Here is a 25,501-nt window from a genome sequence, read left to right as displayed (position 1 = left end):
TATTCTCAAATTGAGAAAATGCATTTGCTTCAGTGGTAACCATTATTTTATTTTGATTCAAGTATTTATTTATATTTCACATGGATTGATACTGGTCATTTGAATGTATCCTGTGATCCTTATTAAACCTCACTTTTTTTTGTCATGCTAGTGATGGACCAGATTTTAACATTCATAAAGCTGGTTTCTCATGTTTTTTACAGCATTCTGTGTAATACAGTATAAACCTATGGCATTTTGTAGTCCTTGTAGATTTCCTATTCATGCAATGCTATTTTTGTTTTATGTAGTTGTAGCGAACATTTAAGAGCATGAAAATCAAATAATGTCAATGCTAGTTTTAATTACATCGCATCATTCTACAGAAACAGACATTATATTGGGTGGTCGTGTCTCAAAAGTTTAAAAAATATCATATTCGTTAGCGAATTTCATATTCAGATAGAATAAAAAATTATTTCCTTTTTGTTATAACGTAGCAATGAAGATATGTCAGGTTAGAAAATGATAATATTTGAATACATAATGCATTTATCTAGTCACATACATATATTTTAAGTTCAGAGGATATTGCATTGCTGTTATTCGAGACAGCCACGTTGAATGAATGTGAATTTAAATAAAGTATTGATGTTCAGTATGAAAACCTGTCTATTTCTCTGTACTTTGTCCGCTTTATTTGAAAATAAAGGATTCTTTATGAATGCGTATTGGATGTCGGGTCCTGTGGTCAGAATCCTTCATATCCCTCTTCCCCAATCTGAATTTTGACAAATCTATGATCTTGACCAGTGTTTCTTAACCCCCAAGCGGCTAGTTGCTGGCTGTTTCCCTTTCCCTCATTCATTTTCCATATTCATGGCCTCCTCCTAGCCAGATCATGGGCCGCCACTCTGTCTCAATGAAGAAATTTTAGCAGGTGGTTGAAGACCAGAGTCATGCGGAAAAATGTGCGTGTATGTGTTGTGAACCTAACGTGAAGTGAGTGTCTGTGTAATGCTTGTTAGTGCTAGCATTTATCAATTTTTCAAACTATGAGCAAAGTGTAATGATTGAGTAATTGTATTGTAGGCCCTTTGCTCACTGTGGCGAGACATTTTGACGAGTGGATAGGCTCACATTCGTGCGTCAAAATTGGGAACCACAGAAAACCAACTTCAGCAGACCACCACTGTGGCGCTAGTGGAGTTTGAACCTGGGACCCAGCGATGCAAGTCCTTCACTATGACCATTCGACCACCACAGCGACTGTGTTTGACCACGCCTTCCAGTTACAAAAATAAATTTAACCTGGCTGCAGGCTTTCAAATGTTGAAAACCACTGTCCTAGAGAAATGGAGGGTGCAGTTATATATACAGTCACATAAGTATTTATCAGACATTCTCTCTCACCATTACAAGCAGATCATGCCAAATTATTCAATGTCAAAGGTCAATTTCAAATATATTTATAGACAGATTTTATTAATTTCTTTGCAAAAAAGGAGCCCAAGTTAGCATATTGTAATGGATTGAATGACTTGTACAGGTCATTATATTGGATGAAAAATAACATTGCATGAATAGGAAAACATTTAAGACTTGTTACATTGGTCGTTGCAATGGAACAGTCACTATAATGCACAGTTGTTGTAACTCGCATCAACTGTATAACAAACTTTACCACCATTCGTGGATAATGTACTGGAACTTGTGGACAACACTTTTAATATCACCTTCTTCAGAATCGTGTTTAAGAGTAAAAGCATTTCATTCAACGAAATGAAAACCTCATTACACGCATGGTTAGAAAAGTTTTGGGGGAGTGCAGTAGTGTATATATTTTTCATGTTGTGAGGCCCATGACAATGCAATGATCTGTTTCCCATGTTGCACCACCTTCAACAGACAATGAAGTTTACAGCTTGAAGGAGTTTGATGATTTTACTTACCATCATTGATTCTGAAGAACCTGATTGTAAAAGAGTTTTCAAATGATTGTTTTAGCATGTCTCTGAAGAATAGCAGACACCCTGGTCCAAGTTATGTTGTAAAAATTCAATAAACATCATCTCAAAGTGGACAGTATCATCAAGCTAACCATTGAGAAATAACTAAAACTACATCAGTTGTTACTTTTTTGCATGTACAGACTACTGAAATTTTCTTTTTCGTTTCAGTCTCCTAATAACATTCCATCAGTCCTTGGCAAAGCTTGCATTGCATTCAACAAGAAAGATTTTAGAGGTGCTCTTGCTTTGTACAAGAAAGCTTTACGAACGAACCCCAACTGTCCTGCAGCTGTACGCCTTGGTATGGGGCATTGCTTTTATAAAATCGGGAGATTGGACAAAGCAAGGTAATTTTTGAAGTTTTTATTCTAATTTTCAATCATTACTCATAATTCTTCTAATTTTCTTTTTCAGAGAAAGCCATCATTTCTGTTATTGAAGAATTTCCAGTTATATTTGTGAGACCATAATTAGGGAACTTCAGCCCTTCAATTTCTATTCAGAAATTTAAGATTTAGGATCTAAAAGTACTGTAATTCAGTGGACAGGCTTTTATGTAGTGTCACCTTCTAGAATGTTACTTTTGCCTTGCCATGCTCCCATTATCTAATTCAGTAAAATTAATGAGAGGAATATGCTCATTCATGAGAAAATAATACGGCGTGTTATGATGAAAATGACTTGTATGGAAAGAGTCCCAGTGTGACGTCTTTAAAAAGTTTTGAAAAAATTACTGCCGATTCTACTCTATTAAATATGGGAAAAAAGAAGAAAAAATTTGGCGAAATTATTATGAGTTACTCAAAAAAAAAAAAAAAATTAATATTCTGAAAGCTGTGATGGAAGCCAAGGATAAATTTAAATATCCTGCAACCCTAGAATGTTAGTGACATCATTAATTTCACAACACATAATCAAGTTAGAAGATCAGGCACAGCACAGATATAGAAGGAGAAAAAAAAAAAAGAGAAATAACTAGTTTCTAGAACACAAGCTTGAGGAAAGATAGGAAAGTGAAAATATTAGCTTTTTGTAGATATCGGCAAGAGGCGACGAGTAGCCGATTGTTATAATTTTTAATAACTTTTTGCAACTTTAATAATTGGATTCCACCATAAATTTTTTTTGTTTTTATTTGTTTCTGGGAGAGATGAATGTATTTAAATTTTTTCATAATTTTTTGGGGATGACACCTTGGCACCCTTTCCTTGTTTGTGATAAGTTCTATCAGTTCTTAGGCAATATACCAGCAACCATAGAGGATATTTCATAATAATGAAGAATTAAAATTAACCTTCTCTTCACATAAGGTTAGTCATTAGGTTACTTCCTGACTAATTTAGTTACTACATGTTTTGTACAAAACCATGTAGTATACAAATGCAATCAATTTCATTAAAAAAAAAACCAAAAAAAACACTTGTGTTAGCATATGCCGATGTTGATGGGTGAAGAAAATGTTTGGCAAATTCTTAACAAATTAAAAATCTCCAAACTCGTTTTAGCTATCACGTGTGTATTCAGATAAATTATTTCCAAGTGAGTTAGTGCAATAATGATTTCAGATTTATTTAATAATCCTGAAATTTAGATTGTTTGAACATTTCCATTACCTGACAATTTATTTCCTATAGAAAATAAATAGAATGAAATCTTGTTTTGGGACCTATAATTTAGAGTTTTCTTCTGTTCTTGTATAGACTTGCTTTTGAGAGGGCTCTTGCACTCGATTCCCAGTGTGTAGGTGCATTAGTTGGACTTGCCGTGCTAGAGTTGAACATGAAAACTCCAGAAGCAATAAGAAGTGGTGTTCAAATGCTGTCCAAAGCATACACAATTGACCCTACAAATCCAATGGTCCTGAATCATTTAGCAAATCATTTCTTTTTCAAAAAGGTAAGTAGCAGTGACACACCAGATTCAAGCTAAGTACAATCAAATATATTTGTTACAGCATGTAATTTTGGTGTTACCAAAATGCTAAGCTAACTAACTGTTTAGTAATATACTTGTATTCACTGTAACTCCTTAGACAAATACCTGGTTTATGTGAAACATTCCTCTTATATGTGTACCAATGTATCCAGAGAATTCTGCAGTTTCAAGATAAAATTTTTTTTTAATTTTTTCTTTAGGATTACGATAAAGTCCGTCATTTGGCTCTCCATGCTTTTCACAACACAGAGAATGAAGCCATGAGAGCAGAGAGCTGCTATCAGCTTGCTCGAGCTTTTCATATCCAGGGAGATTATGATCAAGCTTTCCAGTATTATTACCAAGCCACACAGTTTGCTTCAAGCAACTTCGTACTCCCTCATTATGGATTGGGAGAGATGTATATACACCGGAGAGATGAAGAAAATGCAAGTTTATTTTTCTTAGATTGCTAATCTAAATTATTTTGAGGCAAACAGTTGTCATTGTAGTTGTCTTGTTTATTTAATAATGCTTTTTAAATATTATCTTCCTATTTATAGGCAGCACAATGTTTTGAAAAAGTATTGAAGGCGCAGCCAAATAATTACGAGACAATGAAAATTTTAGGCTCGCTTTATGCACATTCTTCTAGTCAGACAAAGAGGGACCAGGCAAAGGTATGGGTTGCTCTATGTAATATGTTATGACAGTTAAATAACATTATGCAGGGACTGATTTCTCAGTCTCTGAATTTTCTAATCAACTGACAAAGTTTTATTCACTGGAAGTATTTGCCAATACACATCAAGACATGTATTTCACGCATCCAAATTCATCTTTAGCCATCTAAATTTCTTGATAAATATGTGTAAATATTTTCTTGTCATTGGCATTTTCACACATTGTGATATCAATAGCTGAAATGTTTTTTCTTTATTAACAAAATAATATCTAATTTTGTTGATATAACTAGCATTCTTACATGTTGAACAGGATGAGTTTTGCACTTTTGAGAATTTTGACCATTTCTATATCATGACACAATAAGTTTTAAGGGGAATATGGTATTCCAAGATATTGTCTTGCTTAGAAATACTTATTATGGTATTAGGTGATGCAAAGTAACCTGTTACCATTGGCTATTTTACACCAATTTTTAAAAATTCATAAAAATTAAAAAAAAAAATTGTTATGCCTTTTTTGTAGCAAGTTTTGCTTAAGAAACTCTCAAACAGTGCAAAGTAGCCCTGTGTTATGGTAAATGAAAATAATTTGGTTGCATTCAATATATATGAATATTTATGATTATTTTTGACATGTTGATGTCAAATAAGTTTTGTTCCTCGTGTAAGTTTTGTTAAAGGAAGAAATGGCTCTCAAAGAAAATGTGAGCTAATAATGATTCTTCATAAAGCAAATAGTATTCAGAATATAAATGTTAAAATGCTGAGAATCAACAATTTTCATGGTTCATAACAGCCAGTGAAGCAACTCAAAAACTATCCGGAGTCAAAAGTATGAATGGAAGCAATCTTATTTTATTCAATTTAAAAACAGGTATGTATACACAATGCTTGTGGGGAAAAAAATGGTGTCACTTTCTTGTGACTTAAAATTAAATTTGTGCATGAATCGGCAAAAAAAAAAAACACTAACATAAAACCAAAAATTTTCATGACTATTTGAAGTTATTTCTTGCTGTTATTTTTACAAAAATACCTCTCGAAATTTAGTAGAGGGAAATTACTCCTCTGCGCAATTGAATTTTCACTTACCACTGTTCACTTCTAGGAGGTTCAACTTTATGGTTAAACCTTCCTCATGTAACTATTGATTGTGAAATTTTTTCATTAAAATGATGAGCAAATCTGTATTTTTACTTTGAACATTGCAAATTTTTTTTGCTATTAAAAAAATCAAATTGTGGTTTAAGGCATTGCTGAAGAAAGTTACAGAGCAGTTTGAAGATGATGTTGAAGCATGGATAGAAATGGCACAGATACTGGAACAATCAGATATTCAAGGAGCGCTGTCAGCATATGGAACAGCCACACATATACTAAAGGATCAAGTGGAAGCTGATGTTCCTCCAGAGATATTGAATAATGTTGCTGCTCTTCATTTTCGTCTTGGCAATTTCTTAGAGTCCAAGGTAGGGTTTCATAAATTATTTGTGGAACTCAGAAGTGACGTTTGTTACTTGATAATAGTTTTTATAACTTTTGGTTTGAGTTTTCCTTTGTGCAATATCAGCCACAGTATAAAATTTTTCAGACTCCACAGATATTAAATTTCCCCTATTATGAAGTTTTAAAACCCTGTCTCCATCATTTTTTTAGATTTTTGGGGAAAGAAACAAAATTTGAACTGTAATTTCCGGTGAATAAACCACACTAATAATAATGAGAAGAAAAGTTCTTGTAGAAAAACACAACTTCATATAAGTCCCAGGTAATTTTCATTCAAGAATGGAAAAAAATATTAACATAAAAAAATGTCATTTTATAATCTGCAGTGGTGTATATAAAGTTGTAATAAAAGAATTAAGGTTCTTCTCTCACAGAGAGCAATCAGACCTACAACATTTGAAATCCATGAGAATAACCTGTCAAATTGTTTGCTTCCAAACTCTGAAAACAAACAGCAGCACTTCTGAAACAAACAGGCAGTCCTCATAAACAAACTTTACATTAGGTACAAAACACATATATAGCACATTCGACATGCAACAAGTCATTGGAATTTCCTTTATCGTCTATAACAAAATCTGAAGGGTGTTGTTGGCTCTTTTTTAGAAAAGAATGTTTTTCTACTTGTATTTATATGCCATCTGTTATCCATAAAAAATGATTTTATTAAAGTATATTTTATATAAATCTGTCAAGAAAAAAAGCAATAAGAGAAAGCGAGAAAAAAATTCGGTTTTTTTAAAACCTATGATTTACGGACTATATCCACATTGTGATAACAAGGTAATACCTATTCAACCACTTTCTATCAAAATTTACATGAAATCAAGGCCTAAATAACCATTAAGTAAGCATGTGCTTAGGGCATCAGAAAAAAAATGAGGCACCACAAAAAGTTATCAAAACGTCTTTTTTATGCACAATTTTTTTCCAGCATCAAGCATCTGGCAAAAAATCCTAGAATTTTCATGGGCCTTTTTAACAGCATAATAGGGCTCTTTGACAAACTGATTTTACTCAGGTACCCCACCTAGCAAAAATACCTGCCTACCAATTTGCATGTCACAAATTGTAAACAGATCTAATTGCCATGAAGTCCTCGGGCCGTGTTCGGGTGAGACCCACACATCAAGAGTAAGCCAAGTTCTACAGAATAAGGAAATAAAGTTAAAAATTTACAAATCTTTGAGTCATTAGCAGATCAACTGCATGGTTTCAAGGGAGATAACAATGACTAAGGCACAAATGGGCAATGGTGAATTCAGAAGCGTTATCTTAACATTAATTATTATTACCTGTTTGTTACAGTTATGACACCCCTCTGGAGTATAAGCCGCACAAGTAAAATTTGTTTATTTATACAATATTGTTTGGCCAAGGCCTATACAAGAGGGTGCGGGGTGATGGGATTTGACATTCCTATCAAGTTGTTCCTATCAATAATTGTATCTGGAAAAAAACTAAATTTGAAGCAATCTGTAGATGCAAAAAAGGTTTCAATTTTTTGGAATGATTGAGTCTATTTGAAAAATATGCAGATTTGATTAGAATGTGGTTAGTGTCAGTGTTAAAATAGCCGTGGATAATTTTTATAAGTAATGGTAGGCAAGCGATATATCTACCGTAGGTAAGTGGGAGGATATTAAGTTGGCTGAATGAACATTATTGAACGTATCTGGGATGCCTTGCAACGTGCTGTTCAGAGGAGATCTCCACCCCCTCTTACTCCTACGGATTTATGGACAGCCCTGCAGGATTCATGGTGTCAATTACCTCCAGCACTACTTCAGACATTAGTCGAGTCCATGTCACGTCGTGTTGCGGCACTTCTGCGTGCTCGCGGGACCCTACACGATATTAGGCAGGTGTACCAGTTTTTTTGGCTCTTCATTGTATATTAGGACAGACAAGGAGACCCATAAAAGCAAGATTAAATGAACATGCTTGCTTTGTTAAGAATCAGGAATGTGAAAAATTAACTATCATTGCTCACAATTGGCAACAGTTTTGCAACACTTTTGGGCAACTCACTGTTGGGCTATAGATTTAGATTTCAAGAAGCGAGAATTTTTTCACAAAGTCAAGTCCACATTTGATTTCAATTTCTATGAAGGCACATATATTCGTGCCTTCAAAAATTTACTAGTAAACGATAATAAATCTACATCTCTGTTCGCAACACAATGGATTAAATTCATTTCCAGCAGGAATTCTAAGAATTTGCATAGACCAATCAGGTAGTACTATTCTGCAAGCATCCAGTCAGGACGCTGCATTAGTATCTCACGCAGACTCTCAGCTACATTCTGACCACTGCGTTTGAAGTGAACAGACATACTTTTTCCGGTGAGCAACCGAGCATTAAGATTTGGTATTTAACCTAAGTGGGAAACTCGTCAGTGCGACTAGTAATTAAATATTTTTCCTCTGAAGACCACCCATTGGTGTTGGAATGCATTAGTATTTTTGTATTTTTGTGTATTTGCCTTATTTGTTGGTGTCTTAATATTCTTGAGTAAAGTTGATCAACTAAGAAGTTCCAACAGGACCGTCATTTCAACTTTTTCCGGGGGGGGGGGGGGGGGAGCACATGTACTCAATATATGTATATATATATATATGTACCATTTTTAGTGTATCTTCAAAAGCCGGGGGCGAACGCCCCCCCCCCCCCAAATGACTAGCCTGAGTTCCAAAAGAATCCCAAAAACTTGCTGCTGTGTTCCCAGCCTAATGAAATACATCAAAAATCGTGGTTTTCTCTGCTACTCATTCAGTCCAGTATGCTGTCCTGGGTTCGAACCCCGCCATCGCCACAGCAGAGGTGGTCGACTGAAGTTGGTTTTCTGTGGTTCCCAACTTCAAGGTGCCAATGTGAGCCGATCTTCCCTTTAAAAAGTCTCACCATAGTGAGCAACTGACCTACAAACGGTACAAATGTAATTCAATCATTACACTTCACTTCTGAAATATAGATGGCAGCACTGGAAAATCAGACAACACTAGATACACACTGCAACTGTAAGGTACACACAACTTTCGGCACAACTCACTAGGTAGTAAATTGCCCATAGATGGCGATAAACCTGAGTTGTGCTTGATTTGAAAGAAAGAAGAAAAAGTCCAGTTTGTGCTCGTAGTTTGAAATTTTGCATAATTTTTTTTGCAATATTTGTAATTTTCTCTTTCACCCTTGATTCGGCTCTTCATGCATTTGCATAAGTTGTCACAACTGTCGCCTGGCCGTAGAGTGGTTAGGGAGCTAGCTTCTCACTGTGCAGGTCTGGGTTTGAATCCCGGTTCGGGCATGGATGTTTACTAACACTAACAAATTCCCTGGACGGATCATGCTGATCCCTTGGGAATACGTGAAGATCATGTTATTATAAAAAAAAAAAAACACAGCAAAGAGCCACCCTTTTCTGGTTTGATATAGATCCCCCAGATTTTAGGTACTCAATGACTGTGGTTCACCAAAATTAAGGTACCTGTGAGTACTGTAATATCTGACATTTTATGATTCAGTGGTTGCTTTTGAAGCCGGTTAATGAAATTCTAACAAGCAGTCAATGGAGGAAAATATATTATTGTTTTCAAAAGATTTTGAAAAAAAAAGCTAAAAATCTAAGGTGTATCTTTTCGGAAAATATGAAAAAAATTCCAAAATGTTCCAAAAAGAAAGGGAAAAAGTCCATATTATTAAGGACTTTGCAAATATAAAAAAAGGGAGGGTGCGTGCGGAAAGAATTTCAATGTCTGTGCTTAGAAACATTCACATCATATTTCTGCCGCAGATTAGTTACTTCTGAAATTTTAAATTTCATTTCTTTTTAATTTATAGATTAAATATCAAGGAAAATATACTTGTAGGGACCGGCAGAGGGGGAAACCAAAACCATTCAAGTGCTTAGGGCCTTCAAATGTCTTAATCCAGCTCTGCATGAAATCATTATTTTCTACTCAGTTTTCCTATAATTCTTAATATGTTAATCAATTTTGAATACACAGGAAAGTAAAATATTTGAAAATTTTTTGTTCACTTTATTTCAGAAATATTATGAGGCAGCTCTAGAAAGAGCCCATTCAGATTCTGAGCATGACGAGCATTATTACGGAGCTATTTCTGTCACTACAACATACAATTTAGCCAGGGTTTATGAATCCTTTCACATGTTTGACAAAGCTGAGCGTTTATATAAGGATATTCTGAGAGAACATCCAAATTACATTGACTGTAAGTTCAATAGTGGAATTTTTTTTTCTGTGTGTGTGAACATAATCTTCAATTATTCCGGAACTATGAACACTTCAGTTCAAAGGTCTTAACCCTCTAGCCATGAACAATGCAAATATTGTGCCTCGTGTATTCTATAAAATTTTTGGGGTATACTATTATCACATTCTATATACATAGCTGATAAAAAAATACCATGCGATTTTTACAGAAAAATTCAAAACCGCACTCCACTGGAGGGTTAAAGCTTGTGAAAAAGAAAACCTGTAAAGACAGGCCACTTAATTATTATTCAACTAATGACAAAAAAGAAAAGAGCTTTGCACATGATCATGTTATTGAAAACTAATGTGTCTATATCTTATTATGAGCATTTATATAAAAAAAAATTCCTATCTTCAGCTGCCTTGTTGGAGAATCCCCTTATTATGGCCTTAGAGTTTGTATTTGAAATTGATTTTATGTGCAGGAATTACATCTTAAAATATTTTATTTCCACTCAAGGTTATTTGCGTCTGGGTTGTATGGCTCGTGATAGAGGTCAAATCTACGAGGCATCTGATAAGTTCAAAGAAGCTTTACAAGTAAATCAAGTATGTATAATAATATTTATCAAAGTGATAGTTGCCATTTAACATAACATGGACCATTGCTTTCATCTGGTCATCCATAATGGGGAATTGTATTTTTCTATAACTTGTTTATTTAATTTATTTATTCAGTATTGCATGGCCGAGGCCTATACAAGGGAATGCGGTGGAGAATTTGACAGAGACGACAGTTCATGTTACAAAAGAAATCAGAAACTGTTGTACAATCAATAATGTTTGATGGGAAGTTTTTTCAATTGGTTATTGCACGAGGAAAGAAACTGAATTTGAAACAATCTGTGGATGCATAAATCGGTTTCAATTCTTTAGAATGGTTAATTCTGTTGGAAAAGTGTGAAGCTATGTAGAATTAGGAAATTGGAAGTGTCAATATGAAAAAAGCTGTGAAGGATTTTGAAAAGGAATGTTAATCGAGAGATTTGTTTATGGGTGGAAAGTGGTAGGATATTGAGTTGGCTCGTTAGTTCAGTAATGGAAGGGAAAATGACTAGCAGATTAAAATGAAGTGAACATATTTTTATTTTGGATAGATTCTAATTTGTCTATATTGAAGATAGTGGGGGGGGGGGGGTCCCAGATTTCACAGGCATATGAGAGCACAGGAAGGATATAGGTTTGGAAGCAGAGATGTCTGAGGTGATGGGTGATGTTTTTAAGGTTGAACACTTATGAAAGACAATCTTTTAGAAGAAACCTCTGTGATTATATAGAGTTATTGATAGAGTAAGAAGAATCAAGAGAAAGCCTTTTGCAAGTAAGTTTCATAAAATCTGTTTTTGAAGAGTTTAGAGGTAATTGCCTGGATGAGCATCATTCCGATATAATGTTGAGGTTATTTTGGAGAGATGCTTGGTCGGATTTGTTGTGCACTGTTTGGTAGATGGCGCAATCGTCTGCAAAGTCTGATATGGCAATTGATGGAATTGGGAAGATTGTTTAATATAAATCAAAAATAATAATTCACTTGGTATAATGTAACAAATATAGTCTAAACATTATCAATAAAGTTTTTATTCACATTCATTATTTGTGATGATTTTATAATTGAAATTACAATTCACTTATCATTCACAATGATTCTAATTTTTCCATTACTATTATTATTATTATTTTTATTGAACAAACAGCACAATGGACAAAACAGACAAAAAAAATTAAACACTTTTCGACCCAAAGGGATATAAATAACCTTCCATGGGTCGTATTGATACATTACATAAAGAATTTCTGGCAACATACATAGATATATTTTACTACAATTGCTGCATTCAAGTCACACCAACTAAAATGTTAAAACCTTAAAATGTTAAACTATAGTCTGATATGTCAAAATACAGATATATTTTCTTACACAACAAAGATATAAACAAATTTTACTCCTTATATCATTTGCAATTTCATTAACTATCAAACGAAACGAACCGCTCCATATCTGCTATTTCCAGTATACGATCTTTTATAGCCTTTTTAAAAATATAAAATGATTGCTGTTGTCTAATAATATCATCAATTTCTCTACATATTCTTGGAGCAAGAAAACATTGATTTTTTGAAAATTGTTTTTTTAGGTAATGGTATTTGATATAAATATTGTGATCTCATAGTGCTTCTTTGTATATTCACCCTGGGATACCAATCAGGATTCTTATAGATGAATACTAAAACTTTATACAGATAAAGTTGCCATATATTAAATTGGATTAATGATACTTTATTTTGTGAAGAACTGTTAGTTTGTATAATGTCATGTCGCAAACAGTCATAAAGATTATCTATAGTATGGATTGAATTTTTATATGCAGGGGTGGGAACTCTGTGCCAATTGTGCCGCACTGCACCAAAACTAATATCTTGCGCCATCCTGCTCCAATAGCGTATTTTCGCATTTTTCTGCGCCAAATAGCGAATTTTGCTTCAGTATGCCCGGAATTTCGGACAGGACGCCAAAAAATTTTTGTTCCTGCTAGCCACAAAATGTTTCTTTACGAGAAGAGCGTGTTTTATTCCACTATACTTAAACTATCGGCCCCTGATCGGGCTTTCCATCGCGAAACCCCGATATTGTCTGTGATCGTGGAACTGAAGATGGTTTGCAATGCCTTTGTCCGCCGAATTACGAATGTTAGTTTAGAAACTTTGCCGAATATCGCCAATGTTGCCGAATAACGAGCGTTAAATCGCCAATGTTGCCGAATAACGAGCGTTAAATCGTCAATATCGCTAAATAACGAGCGTTAAATCGCCAATATCGCCAAAAAATGAATGTCAGATTGCCAATCTGGTCAGATAATGAGTGCTGAATCGCCAATTTCTTTCCAAGTATAAAAAAATTAAAAACATAAATTTTTTTTTAGCTTATTTGAAGTGCTGCTGTTCCAGGCAGCAAATAGTGCCCCAGTAAGCAAAAATCATCTTAAATAGACGGGTGCAAAAAATTTTATGATAGCCAAGGTGTCAAAAGCCTAAAACACCAAAAACAAAAATCAAGCTGACGAAAAGATATTTGATAACAAAAGACAGTGCAGTTTTATTTTGAAAGGGTTGAGGGTTAATGAAAATATTCTTGTTAATTTCACTGCTCCAATTTATAAATATCTGCTCCGAATCCCATATTTTGCTGCTCCAAAATTGCCCCAAATCCCGAATTTGTTGCTCCAAATCCTGAATTTGCTGCTCCAAAACTGCTTCGAATCCTGAATTTTGCTGCTCCAAGGCTGCTCCGAAATGGACTTAGTCACTTCCCACCCCTGTATATGTTCCCCCCCCCCAAACTTGTAGTCCATATAAAATATGTGGGAACACCCATGCAAAAAACACTTCTTTCAAACTTTGGTGTGAGATGATAGCCTTTAATTTTTACGTCATTACTGTCATTGCTCGTAATTTATTAACAACTTGATCAGTATGATCTTTCTATTTTAGGTTAGATGAAATAATGATATAATTAATATTTATAATCTCTTTCAATGTATGAACAGTTACATATAGTATTTGAAAGAAAGTCGTTACATTCATGAAATTTCATTGAATCTGTCTGTGTGCTTAAGTTAGTTAAATTAAAAAGAACTCATTTAGTTTTGCTAGCATTTAGCCTAAATCGAAGGTTTCGAATTCTTTTATTTATTGCATGGATGTCTTTTTCCAAATTTTTTATCAGTTCTTCAGTTGTTTCAGCGGAGGAAACTAGAACTGTATCATCTGCGAATGAAACAAGTTGACCGGAAATATTGATATTATGAATTTCATTAATGTGAATAGAAAAAAGTATTGGGCCCAGAGAGAGAGAGGACCGATCCCTGAGGTACGCCTGTATCTATTGCCCTTACCTGACTTACCGCATTGCCTACTTTAACGGTCTGTTTCCTATTTGTTATAAAAGATCTGAACCAATCGAGTGGGAGCCCTCTTACTCCAATATTTTTTAGTTTTTCCAATAAGATATCCCAGTTTACTGTATCAAACGCTTTACTGATATCTATAAATACAGCTGCTACTTTTTTATTAATTATTTTATTTTGTATATAGTCCATTAATCTAATCATAGCCATTTCAGTATTCCTTTTTTCCCTGAAACCAAATTGATGATGTGAGTAGTAGGCAATGGCGTGTAAATAACTATCAAGTTGTCATTTTACCCATTTCTCTAATAATTTAATTTTGTAGTTCATATTAAAAAAATCTAGAATTCTAATTTTCTAGGAACATCCAGATGCTTGGTCACTCATTGGAAATTTGCATTTAGCTAAACAGGAATGGGGCCCAGGGCAAAAAAAGTTCGAGAGGATTTTGAAACAGAGTCCTACGGGATCCGACACTTACTCATTGATTGCTATAGGCAATGTTTGGCTGCAAACTCTCCACCAACCAACTCGAGACAGAGTCAAGGAGAAACGTCATCAGGACAGAGCTTTGCAAATGTACAAGCAAGTCTTGAAGTTTGATCCAAGAAATATATGGGCTGCAAATGGAATAGGTAAAAAATTGAATATTCTTAGTTGTATTAGTGAAAAAGTTTAGCTTCAGAAAACTTGCAAATGATTTTTTTTAGTAATTTGTATCTTTTCCCCTGTGTGATAAGATGAAACTAGGTTAACTTCAGTATTTTAGCTGCGATAATTTAATTCCTTGCATGTAATATTTTCTAAAATAAGCCAAAATTAAATATGTGATACCTTGGCTTATGAATTTTGGCTAATGATTTTTCTTTTTTACTGCACTTCTACCTAAGCTAACGAATACAGATTTGGCTAATGAACATCTTAGTTGACATGAATGCATGCACTGACATAACATAGTAGTATTGTGAGCTGAATTTTCACACAACCATCAGAATTACTGTCACTCGAGTCTGGTTAATTTATGTTCACCCCAGAACCATTTTCCAAGCATTAAAAGACTTTTGAGCAATTTCACCTGAAAAAAAAGGAAAAATGCATTAAAAAACGAGTCTAAACTTGCATGTGTTTGGTGCACAAGTCCTTTCAGTGCAAGACTTTTGTCATTAAACTGAGCAGTCTGGACATTCATTGAGCTTATCTTTTCCATCCGCATGTGTGAGACATAGAAATGAGCTGACCACATCACATAGAGGGACACCTACCAACCCAACTGGGTTGATATGTACATAGTGTGAAATAAAAATTTCTAAATATGTCATCTCTTCCTTTCAATTCTCCATCTGATTGTGAAATTGTTAGTCTCCATCTCTACTTTACCAAACACCAACTCTGATCATATCACTATATTGCAATTTACTACAATTAATGAGATTGTTGGAAATGAAGGCACTGTCTATTGGTGGTTGCCTCAAGTTAGATAGGGAAAATATCTTATCTATATCCTCCCCAGGTTCGAACCCAGGACCGTGACAGTAACCTTCACGGTGGCAGATGATCGTCTTACCACACAATGTCACTCGGGTGCAAGTCTCCACCTCTGGTCCGTTTTTTGCTTTTTAGATTGCTGCTTTATAAAATTTATCTTCAAATTTTGGGCTTTATGTGGAATGAATTAAACAATTTTCCATAGAAACCTATAGGAAACCCTGTTTTGGCTAACAATTGAGATTCCTGAAGGAATTATTTTCATTAGCCAGAGTGTGAGTGTAATCAAAATTACTCAAGCTCGGTAGTTGTGTACTTTAGCTTGATACATTTTTAAAATCATTGTAGGGGGTGATCAAGTGTTTTTATTTCTAGTTCCTGACGTTTTTAATTATGTATCGAATGCATAAAAGCAAGCTTGCTTCCCTCTGATTACTTAGCTTAAAAATATTTTGTGCATTTTGAAACCTTTTATGATTATGCTGAATATGATATTTAATACCGTTACTTTTTTTTCAATATATGAAATACACACATCAAATTGATTATGAAGATTTCTTGTGTTACATGATACTCAAAATTGTGTCATTGTAGGTTCAGTTTTAGCACACAAGGGCTATATTCCAGAAGCTCGAGATTGCTTTGCTCAGGTACGCGAAGCAACTGCAGATTTTTGTGATGTGTGGCTGAATATTGCACATATATACGTGGAACAAAAACAGTATGTTGCTGCTATTCAAATGGCAAGTTTAGTTTTTCAAAGTTTTATTACTCATTAATTTTCTGAAATTTTGAAACAGTGTAAACAATAACATTTTCCGTTCAACTGAGTTATTGAAATTGTTATAGTGATGACCTAGATCTTGATTTGAATAACACACTGTCATAATATGGCGATAATGCACTTTGACGAGGTTAGTGCACTTGACAAGGAATGAGTGTTGACCAAATGGTTGTACAGAAGGTTTCGTATTTATTTAGGTATTTCATATCTACCTACATTTTAAGTTTATTTGTATTGTCAAATATTGATATCTTATGCATACCTACTATAAGCACTTCATTTTCAAAATTTCATTCTTTTACTTGAAATCAGGGTTGGTAAAAAAAATGTTTTTTTTTGAAAAAACCAAAAAACCGGGTTTTTTTGGTTTAAATAGCATTAATATTAAAAACAATGAAATTTCTAAGATTCAGACTTCTAATAATTAAAATAAAAGTTTTATTAATATAATTAACACTATTCCCATATTAATTAATCTACAAATATTTCCTACATTTAAACAAAAAAATCCACTTTTGCAATTTAGTTATTTTTTGCTTAACTCTATGAATTACTTTGTGTGTGAAAATTTTTAATGTCTTTAACCATATAATATAAATGTTTTTTCTCCAGTTACTTAGAATTAGAAAGCTATTTTGCAAAAACTGCTATAAAAAATAAAAATTAATTGAATATAATGTATTTAATGAAGCATATATATTACAGATTAATTAGAAATGATTTACAATATACGGGGTGGTTATAACTAAAGTTCTGATTTCAAACACTTTAAAAAAAGAACCATTGTCAGAATGACTTCGAAATTTACATGAATATTCCTGAAGCAATGGAATTTTAAATGGCAAGGGGGGGGGGGGGATATTTAAAAATGTAAAATTAACGACACTACTCATCCAACATGTGGGAAATTTGCTCGCAGAATGGAAATGATAGCCAGTCAGGGCAAAATGATAACTTAATTAGCATTGCACGATTTCATAATTCATGGAAACATTACAAAAATGAAGAATTCAACAAATAAAACCGCAACTTACTTAAGAAATGTTAAATATGTTGTCCACTGTGTTCTGGCTATGAGGTGAAAGCACAAAAATGCTTGTCCAACAACAGATCAGAGTATGTCATGATGTGGATGTGCTTACAATTCACCAGAGTTTGCAATTCGACCACTGTTCATAACATTTGAGGTCCTCCCCTCTCAGAAGTTGCAAGGGTTAAGGTCAGGTGAACTGACAGCCAGGTGTTATGTTATGCTGTTATTGTCAAAATGGTTCTTCAGCAGCTGCTTTGCTGGTATTGCAATCTGCATCTTGATAAAAGTTCTTCTATCCACACAATGATGTTGTTGAAGTGCCGAAATAATGTGGTTCAGGAGTATCCATGCAAATTTTCTAGTCATTCTGATCAGTAGTTCTTATTGTATAGTTTTCGAATCAAAACGTCAAATTATACCCTGTATATAGCTGATTATTTTTTGTAAATCTTTTACTACTATACAGTAGAACCTTGAATAACTGGACTTGATGGTGAAAGTTTAAAAAAAATTATTGAATATCAAGATTGGGTGATATACAGATATGTGCTACTTCTTATGGGAAAGAAAATGAAAAAGTCAGAGGTAATGTAGCTATTAGTACACTGGTTTTTGTCCTTCAGGTACAGCTGGTGTCTTTATTGGATTGTAAGACCACCTGTGTGTGTGTGTGTGTGCGCGCATCCCTAGCATGATGGTGTCATTACCATTGCTGCTTCTTTGAAGTGAAAAAACAAAACAAAAAAACCCCTGTGAGATAATGCACCACTAGATGTGTAATGCAATCCTTATACATGAATTTGCTAAAGATAGAGCATCAGAATGTAGCCAAAAGTTAGAAAATGTAAGAATGAGAAATTCTGGCTTCTGTATATCACTTTAAATAACTAAGATACTTTACATGAAAATAAAAATATAAATTCAGACACTTTTATGAGACTGGAAAAAACCGCTTATTCCATTTAAAGATATACCATCAGAATGTACCCCAAGAATATAAAATGTGGTAAGAATGAAAAATTTTGGCTAGTAATGAACCAATATGATATTTTTCAAAGAAAAAAAATTATATTTAGGACCACTTTTATTTGATTTTTGGAAAAAACCAAACTGTTTTTTTAAACCTAACAACCCTGCTTGAAATGGACTGGATTTAATGAGCATTTTCACCAAAACAAGCTCCTTGTTATAACAAGGCCTGGTGGTATTGGATAAGTTAGCATGCTCTCAATTTTTATTTGAAAATAAGTTTATATTTCTTATTGATCATATTTTTTCCCCCATGAAGTTTTGTGTATTAACATAATTATAGATAATTCAGATGTACCTTTATCCGTTTTTATTTTTTTCTCACTCATATTTTTCTTTCTCTATTTTCCCTTGATGGTAAAAGTCCTATAAAATTGATCCTAGGGGCATACTTTTTAAATACTTTACTAATTTCAAGCATGAAGTTATATTTCAATTTTTATTTTTACAGTATGAAAACTGCTTGAAAAAGTTCTTCCGCCACCACAATGGTGATATCTTGATGTATCTAGCAAGAGCTTATTTCAGATGTGGGAAGCTAAAAGATTGCAAGCTGGTTCTTCTTAAAGTATGACATTTATATTCTTATCAATCTCACATTTAGTAATAGATTTATATGCCTATATACATTTACATGTCAGTAACTCCAGAAGTAATTGTGCATGAAAATATTAAATATGTCCTCTGAAATATTTTTTTCTCGTATTTTCTCCCCTTTTAATGAATGAATTACAAATAATGGTTTTGTGAACTGCTAGCATCAAATTTCACCAATTGATTGTTTTAAGAAAGTTTTAGTATTTGAAAAGCGAAGAGAATAATGCGTGAATTTTATTCTAATAAATAAGTAACTTGCTTACATACTATTCAATTTTAAAATTATTGGTTTTTTTGTCTCAGAATATCTCTATGTAAATTAACAACTTCATTGAATAGGTTTACTTGGATAATTATGTTGAATAAGCATTAAAACACATTTTTTTTTTTATAATTCTTGATTCATCTTTTTTTTTTTCTTGCTGAAGTTTGATTCATTGATTTGATAGTTCTTCTCTCCTAGCTACTATTGTTCTTAACTTCTGATTCTTTATGCAGGCAAGGCGTGTGGCTCCCCACGATACTGTTCTACTCTACAACATTGCTTTAGTTTTACAGAAACTGGCTACTCAGACGCTGAAAGATGAGAAAAGTAATTTGAAGACAGTACTCTCTGCAGTGCATGAGCTTGATCTTGCCCAAAGGTGTGTTAAACTTTTTATTGCTTAAATTGGGATTTTAAAATGTTTTAAGATTCTTAAAATTTTTTTCTCATTTTAGGATTATTCACATACATCACAGTTAAAAAAGATCTTCCTTCCATTTAAAAAATATTCTTTCCTCTGCTAGCCTATATATTCATATTTGTCAGGCACATTTCAGAATTCTGAGCATATTTAGATTCTGTTTTGCTGCTGTGCGGTTATGTGGGCATCGTACTGTACTGTCGTCATGAGGAAGCAATTTTGAACCTCTTTGGCAGTACAGTGGGGGTCCACTGAAGTTGATTTCTGCTGTTCTCCAACTTCAGAGCGCAAATGTGAGCAGGTCTTTCATTTGAGAAAACTTCTCCGCACATAGCAGGTAGACCTTCAACACGATACTTACGTGAAAGTAAAATTTTTTGAAATTATCAAGTCAAAATATGAAAGCCAACATCTATATAACACGAAACAAGTATAACTCTGGCAACGTAAATATGTTAGCGCCACACACACAACATGCTCCTGCATGTACCAATGCATTACAAATTCCCCAGAGGAATGTTTCCGAGGTTCCTGTATGGTTAAGTAGTACATTCTAGTATGTTTTGTATGAATTATAGAGTAAACTAATGTGTGTGAACAGGAGACCATTATGTAGTGAACCTTTACTATAAACCGTTATGTGTGTGAATGGACTGCGGCTAATGGAAGTAATTTTTCATTCACTAAACTTTTAATGATTCTACATGTAAAGGTATTAGAGGTATACCCGGATGAGACAGGAGGCTTATGCCCTCTTCCCAATCCAACCATGAATTTTATTTAAAAAGATGTATATTTTCCTAAAAAATTAAAATATTGAAAAAGTTATTTTTATGTACTATTTTAATCAATATCTGTCAATTTTTAAATGCTTTTTGATGATTAAGTAACTCAAAATTTCTCTGGAAGAAATCGCTTTTGCCTACCCCCCTACATAGGTCGTTCCTGCATATACACCTGGAAAGGTATATATATATATTCATATTTATATATATACCAGAGAGAGAGATATGGGCAAACTCTTTTAGGAATGGGGGAAAGAAAACAAGAAAAAAATGTTACAAGCCCCAATGTAATTTATTATAAAACTCAATTAAGACTAAAGAAATATTATTTTGAAAATTCTCTGATTTTATAATATAACTGTTATTTTAAAATCTGTGGTGGGCTTGTAAGAACCTCTGCTCCCAAGTGGCATGGTGGCAAGATGCTCATCTACCATCGTGAAGGTTGCCATCAGGTCTCAGGTTTGAACCAAGTGAAGAATATATGTAACAAGTTATTTTCCCTAATGAGCTTGGGGTGACTGACCACTGATAGATGGCATCTCCATTACCAACCCAACTCGTCAACAGCAGTAAATTGTGGTATAGCAATATGGCCGGAGTTGGTGTGTGGTGAATTAGTGGTAAGAGCCTATAAACTCTACTTAGCAGGTTCATCTGGCCCATCACTGATATGTATATAATTTCTGATAATAACTGGTAGATATAGTTTTTTTTTTTGAGAAAAGCTTTCCAAAATCAATTTTTTTCCCTCTGAAAGAGTCTATTTTTTAAAATAATAAAATTTCATAATATGTTCGAAATTTTTACGATAAGTTCATAAAATGTCTAAAGGTTAGTGTGTGTGTTTGGCAATTAAGAAAATTTTTATTTGCCTTAGGTACTTCCAGTATCTCAGTTCATTTGGTGATAGAATGAAATATGATTTGCAACAAGCTGCTTTAGAGGCTAGGTGAGTGACAAGGATATTGTGGCTGTAGAGAGGAGCAAAAATATTAGAATTTTTATACCCTTTTGTGTGAAATTATAACTGATTTTTCTGCTGTTCATGTTTCAATTATACATTGATATAAAATGATCACTTTTCAATATTGCTATTTTGTTATTTTATAGAAATTTAATGCCATTTGTAATGATTGTATTTCATTCATTTAAAATTCATTAATTTATATAATATGAACACATATTTGCTGATTATTTAAAGATACAATAGATTTGCAAGCAACTTTGAACAATTGAAAATAATATATGTTATATAATGCTAAAATCTCTGAACCTAAGGGGCCGTTCAAGTATTATGTAAGCAAATTTTTAGCCATTTTTGACCCCCTCCCCTTGTCATCAAAAGTCAGCAAAACGCTGACCCTCTTCCCCTCTTGTCAGCAAAATTTCGTCATCAGCTCTGCTCCTCTGACTCTGAATTCTAACTCATATTTTCATAAAGGGTGGTCGATGACGTAAGCATTATCCAAACCCCCTTTCCCCCCTTGTCATAAAAAGTCAGCAAATCGGAACCCCCCCCCCTTCGATGATGACGTAATACTTGAATGACCCCTAATGAGGTTATGAATTTCTTTTTATTTCTCCATGTGCAGACAAATTTCATCTCTACCAGGGGAAAAAAATGTTTTTGTACTTTTAAAACATGTTTTGAAATTAGTTTGTTTTGAATATATTGATCTATTTGAAGGTACTGTAATCGACTTATTGAATATGCAACATTATTAAGTTTTTCTCATTGGATATGCTAACAGGCAATGTCAGGATCTGTTGAGTCAAGCACAATATCATGTAGCTAGAGCTCGAAAACTTGATGTTGAAGAAAAAGAATTCAGACGCAAACAGGAAGAAGAAAGAGAAGCTCTAAAGAAACAGATTATTGAGCAACAGGTTTATATGAAATTTTTCAACGTTTTGGTTCCTTGATGAATTTTTGTATTCAAGTGTGATTTTTTTGTATTAATTTTCTTAAGTGTGATCTACACTGACGCATTGCAAGTTATGCAATAGGTGGGACCATCATAAAGAGCTAAATTGAATTGGTGCGAGTCAAGTCACGATTTTATATACAAATAAATTAAACATTGGTTAATTTGAACCAGTATTTCTGAAAAACACTAGGCTTTTCAAAGGAATCTTAAGAAAAATGCAGGTTTTCATACATATACATAAAATTTTGATATAACGATACTCTGCAGTTCAGAAACAATTATTGTAGAGGGGTTATTATATCGAGGAATAGGTATTTATTTATTTATTTTGTTTTATTTATTTATTTATTTACAATAACCCCAGAAGGCATGAAATGCACTTATATTTGAAAAAAAAAAAGTCAGAAAGGGTAGCACTTCGCATACGGAGTCAGGTCGAAATCCTCAATATCGGAAGCAAATCTTGCATAGGAGGCGTATACAAGTTCTGATGGAAGACTGTTCCATATTCTCGCCACACAGCATCTATATCCGTGGAAAAAGCAATCTCTTCTTGCTGTTGGTATTCTTATTTATTAGCATATTAATAGCATTATCATCAGGTGACATCAAATTTATGCTGCTGTTGGTATCTCTTCTGAATTGGTACTGTTATTAAACACACATTGGGGAAGAATTTAATCATGTATTGAAGGGGATTTTGAAATATTAAAAATGTTGTAGCGATTTGGAAATATTCGAAAAAATATTGTTATACAGGGATTTATTGTATTAAAGGATGTCGTTGTACAGAGAGGAATTGAACCCATAATACAAATATAAGGTCACAACTGGCAAAATGCGGAAAGAGGTGGCTGAAAAAAAGATGCGTATAACAAATATGGGTGCCATATCCATGTATTTCTAAAATATAGCAACTTAATTAAAAATGCAATTATAAAACTAAAGACTATATATACGTGATAAAAATATAATACAGTGCCCATGTACACAAAAAATATTTACTGTTGTCTTAAATTAGACCATAGTCAATTACGAACAAGATTCAAAATATCATTGTAGAGGAATTTATCATTATATATCAAGTATCATTGTAATGATGTTTCTCTGTGATTGTAAAATTACCATAAGATTTTTTAATTACTTCAAAATATATACAAGCCAAGTTCATGTGTAGTTTGATATTTGGTAATACTTAGGTCCATGAGCTAGGGTTATTAGCTGCACTTATGCCTTCTGAGTTTCTTGTTCTAAAACCAGGTGAATTTTGTTATTTGTTTCTTAATATAGCAAAACTTCTCTTTTGTGGACACCAGTGGGACAAAAAAATTCATCCGTAAAAGATAGGTGACCGTTAATTAGGGTTTGAAATGCATACTTTTATTACAAAAGGGGGAAATTATTATTTGGCTGCAAAAGAGGGATGACCGCATCTGAGGGGTGTCCGTTAAGAAGGGGTTTTACTGTATAAAGTCAAGTTCACAAACTTTCAAGAAAATCAAAATTAATTAGAGTTGGAGGTTAGTTACGTTGTTACAGGGTGGATTGTCAAAAAATATTACATAGCATTTCAAATTAACTTTTTCAAGACTGGTGATCAGGTTTGACAAAACTTATGAATTGATCAAACCTTAATCAATCAGACACTTGGTGATTGAACCAATCTTTAAAAACTGAAATTGAACCCAAACCTTGATTACAAATTGTTCTAAGGCTTAAATTGATTTCCAAAATCTTGGGCAAAATTCATATCTTCATCTGCTTGCCCGGTTTCTACTTTTAGCACTTAAAAACAAGCTAAGTGTGGTTACGTGGGTCCTTCTGATTAGATGAACAACATATTCTTACCTGATTATCACATAATTCAAATGTCACTTCCATCTCAGCTTTGATAACTTAATGCTTGCAATTGTGCTGAATCCAAGAACCAGGCATCTTTCACAGAAAATCATATAACTCAGAAATAGTGTAAGTCACAGTTATCTAAGTCATATGTGTGACTGCAACTAAGAATGAACTCTGAGTTCTCATATTCGTAGTGACAGATTTTTCTATTTCTTGTTAAAGAAATTCATTGTATTATTCTCGATTCAGATAGTATATTTGTCTCAACTTGTAAGAAACAAAATTATTAAAGGCTTATACAAAGTGAATGACGGCATCCTACCCTATGTGCAATGTCTAAATTTTAAAATCCAGAATCATGCCAACTTTAAAAAAAACATCAGTTTGCTGATGTGTGTATGTATGCTGGTATGATGAATTGAGAAAAAGTTCTAGTTATATTATGAATATTTATAAATAAGTGTCTATAATATATCTCTCTTTTTTTGTTACAAATTTTAATTCTTGATATACAATTTTAACTCAGTAAAGTTGCAAAAATTACAATAGAAACCACACAAATATTTTATCTGTTAATGTTCAAGAAATGCATAAATATTCGATTGTAGTGTAATTAAAAGAATTCTGTGGAGTACATAATTTTTTTTAAAAAGCTATTTGTTTTAATGATGGATATTTCTTTCCTAAATTAGAACTTTTTATTAATATCGATTCCTTGTTTTTCCTTGCTGTAGAAAAAAGAGCAGGAAGAGAGGCTGAAGCAAGAACAAGAATTGATAATGAAGAGACAAGAGTTTGTAGAGAAGAGCAAAAGTAAGCTTCTCTTCAATGAAATGCCAGAGGAAAAATCAAAGAAGAAGGTAAATTAAAAGAGGGAAATTTCATCAGATGTGTGCTTTTGAATGCCGAAAAAAGTTTTCTTTTAGATTTTTGTTTGGCAAATATGTTTTAAATTATTATTATTTGAAAGATATTATATTCAATTTAGGCCCCCTGGGCCAGAGGTTGTAAATCTCTGCTATAATGGTGGTAAAACTTGTGTTGAA

General features: G+C 33.4%; 1 protein-coding gene across 2 annotated transcripts in view; it reads left to right on the top strand.

The window, feature by feature from the left end:
- Positions 1–25,501, top strand: part of Ctr9 (RNA polymerase-associated protein Ctr9) — a 45,044-nt gene that overhangs the window by 8,728 nt on the left and 10,815 nt on the right. For both annotated transcript variants that reach the window (XM_089245676.1, XM_089245677.1), the window contains exons 5-18: positions 2,160–2,338; positions 3,692–3,887; positions 4,127–4,358; positions 4,473–4,585; positions 5,842–6,060; positions 10,148–10,331; positions 10,836–10,924; positions 14,642–14,915; positions 16,360–16,508; positions 19,063–19,179; positions 19,707–19,852; positions 21,560–21,631; positions 22,434–22,569; positions 25,190–25,315. In XM_089245676.1, coding sequence (XP_089101802.1) covers positions 2,160–2,338; positions 3,692–3,887; positions 4,127–4,358; positions 4,473–4,585; positions 5,842–6,060; positions 10,148–10,331; positions 10,836–10,924; positions 14,642–14,915; positions 16,360–16,508; positions 19,063–19,179; positions 19,707–19,852; positions 21,560–21,631; positions 22,434–22,569; positions 25,190–25,315 — 2,232 coding nt within the window. The remainder of the gene's footprint in view (positions 1–2,159; positions 2,339–3,691; positions 3,888–4,126; positions 4,359–4,472; positions 4,586–5,841; positions 6,061–10,147; positions 10,332–10,835; positions 10,925–14,641; positions 14,916–16,359; positions 16,509–19,062; positions 19,180–19,706; positions 19,853–21,559; positions 21,632–22,433; positions 22,570–25,189; positions 25,316–25,501) is intronic.

This window comes from Pholcus phalangioides, unplaced genomic scaffold (assembly GCF_987345545.1).
Source record: "Pholcus phalangioides strain wild (caught in Gottingen) unplaced genomic scaffold, Ppha-v1.0 ptg000016l_1, whole genome shotgun sequence".
Lineage (NCBI taxonomy): Eukaryota > Metazoa > Arthropoda > Arachnida > Araneae > Pholcidae > Pholcus > Pholcus phalangioides.
Note: the sequence above shows the minus strand (reverse complement) of the source record. Positions and strands in the feature narration are given on the sequence as shown.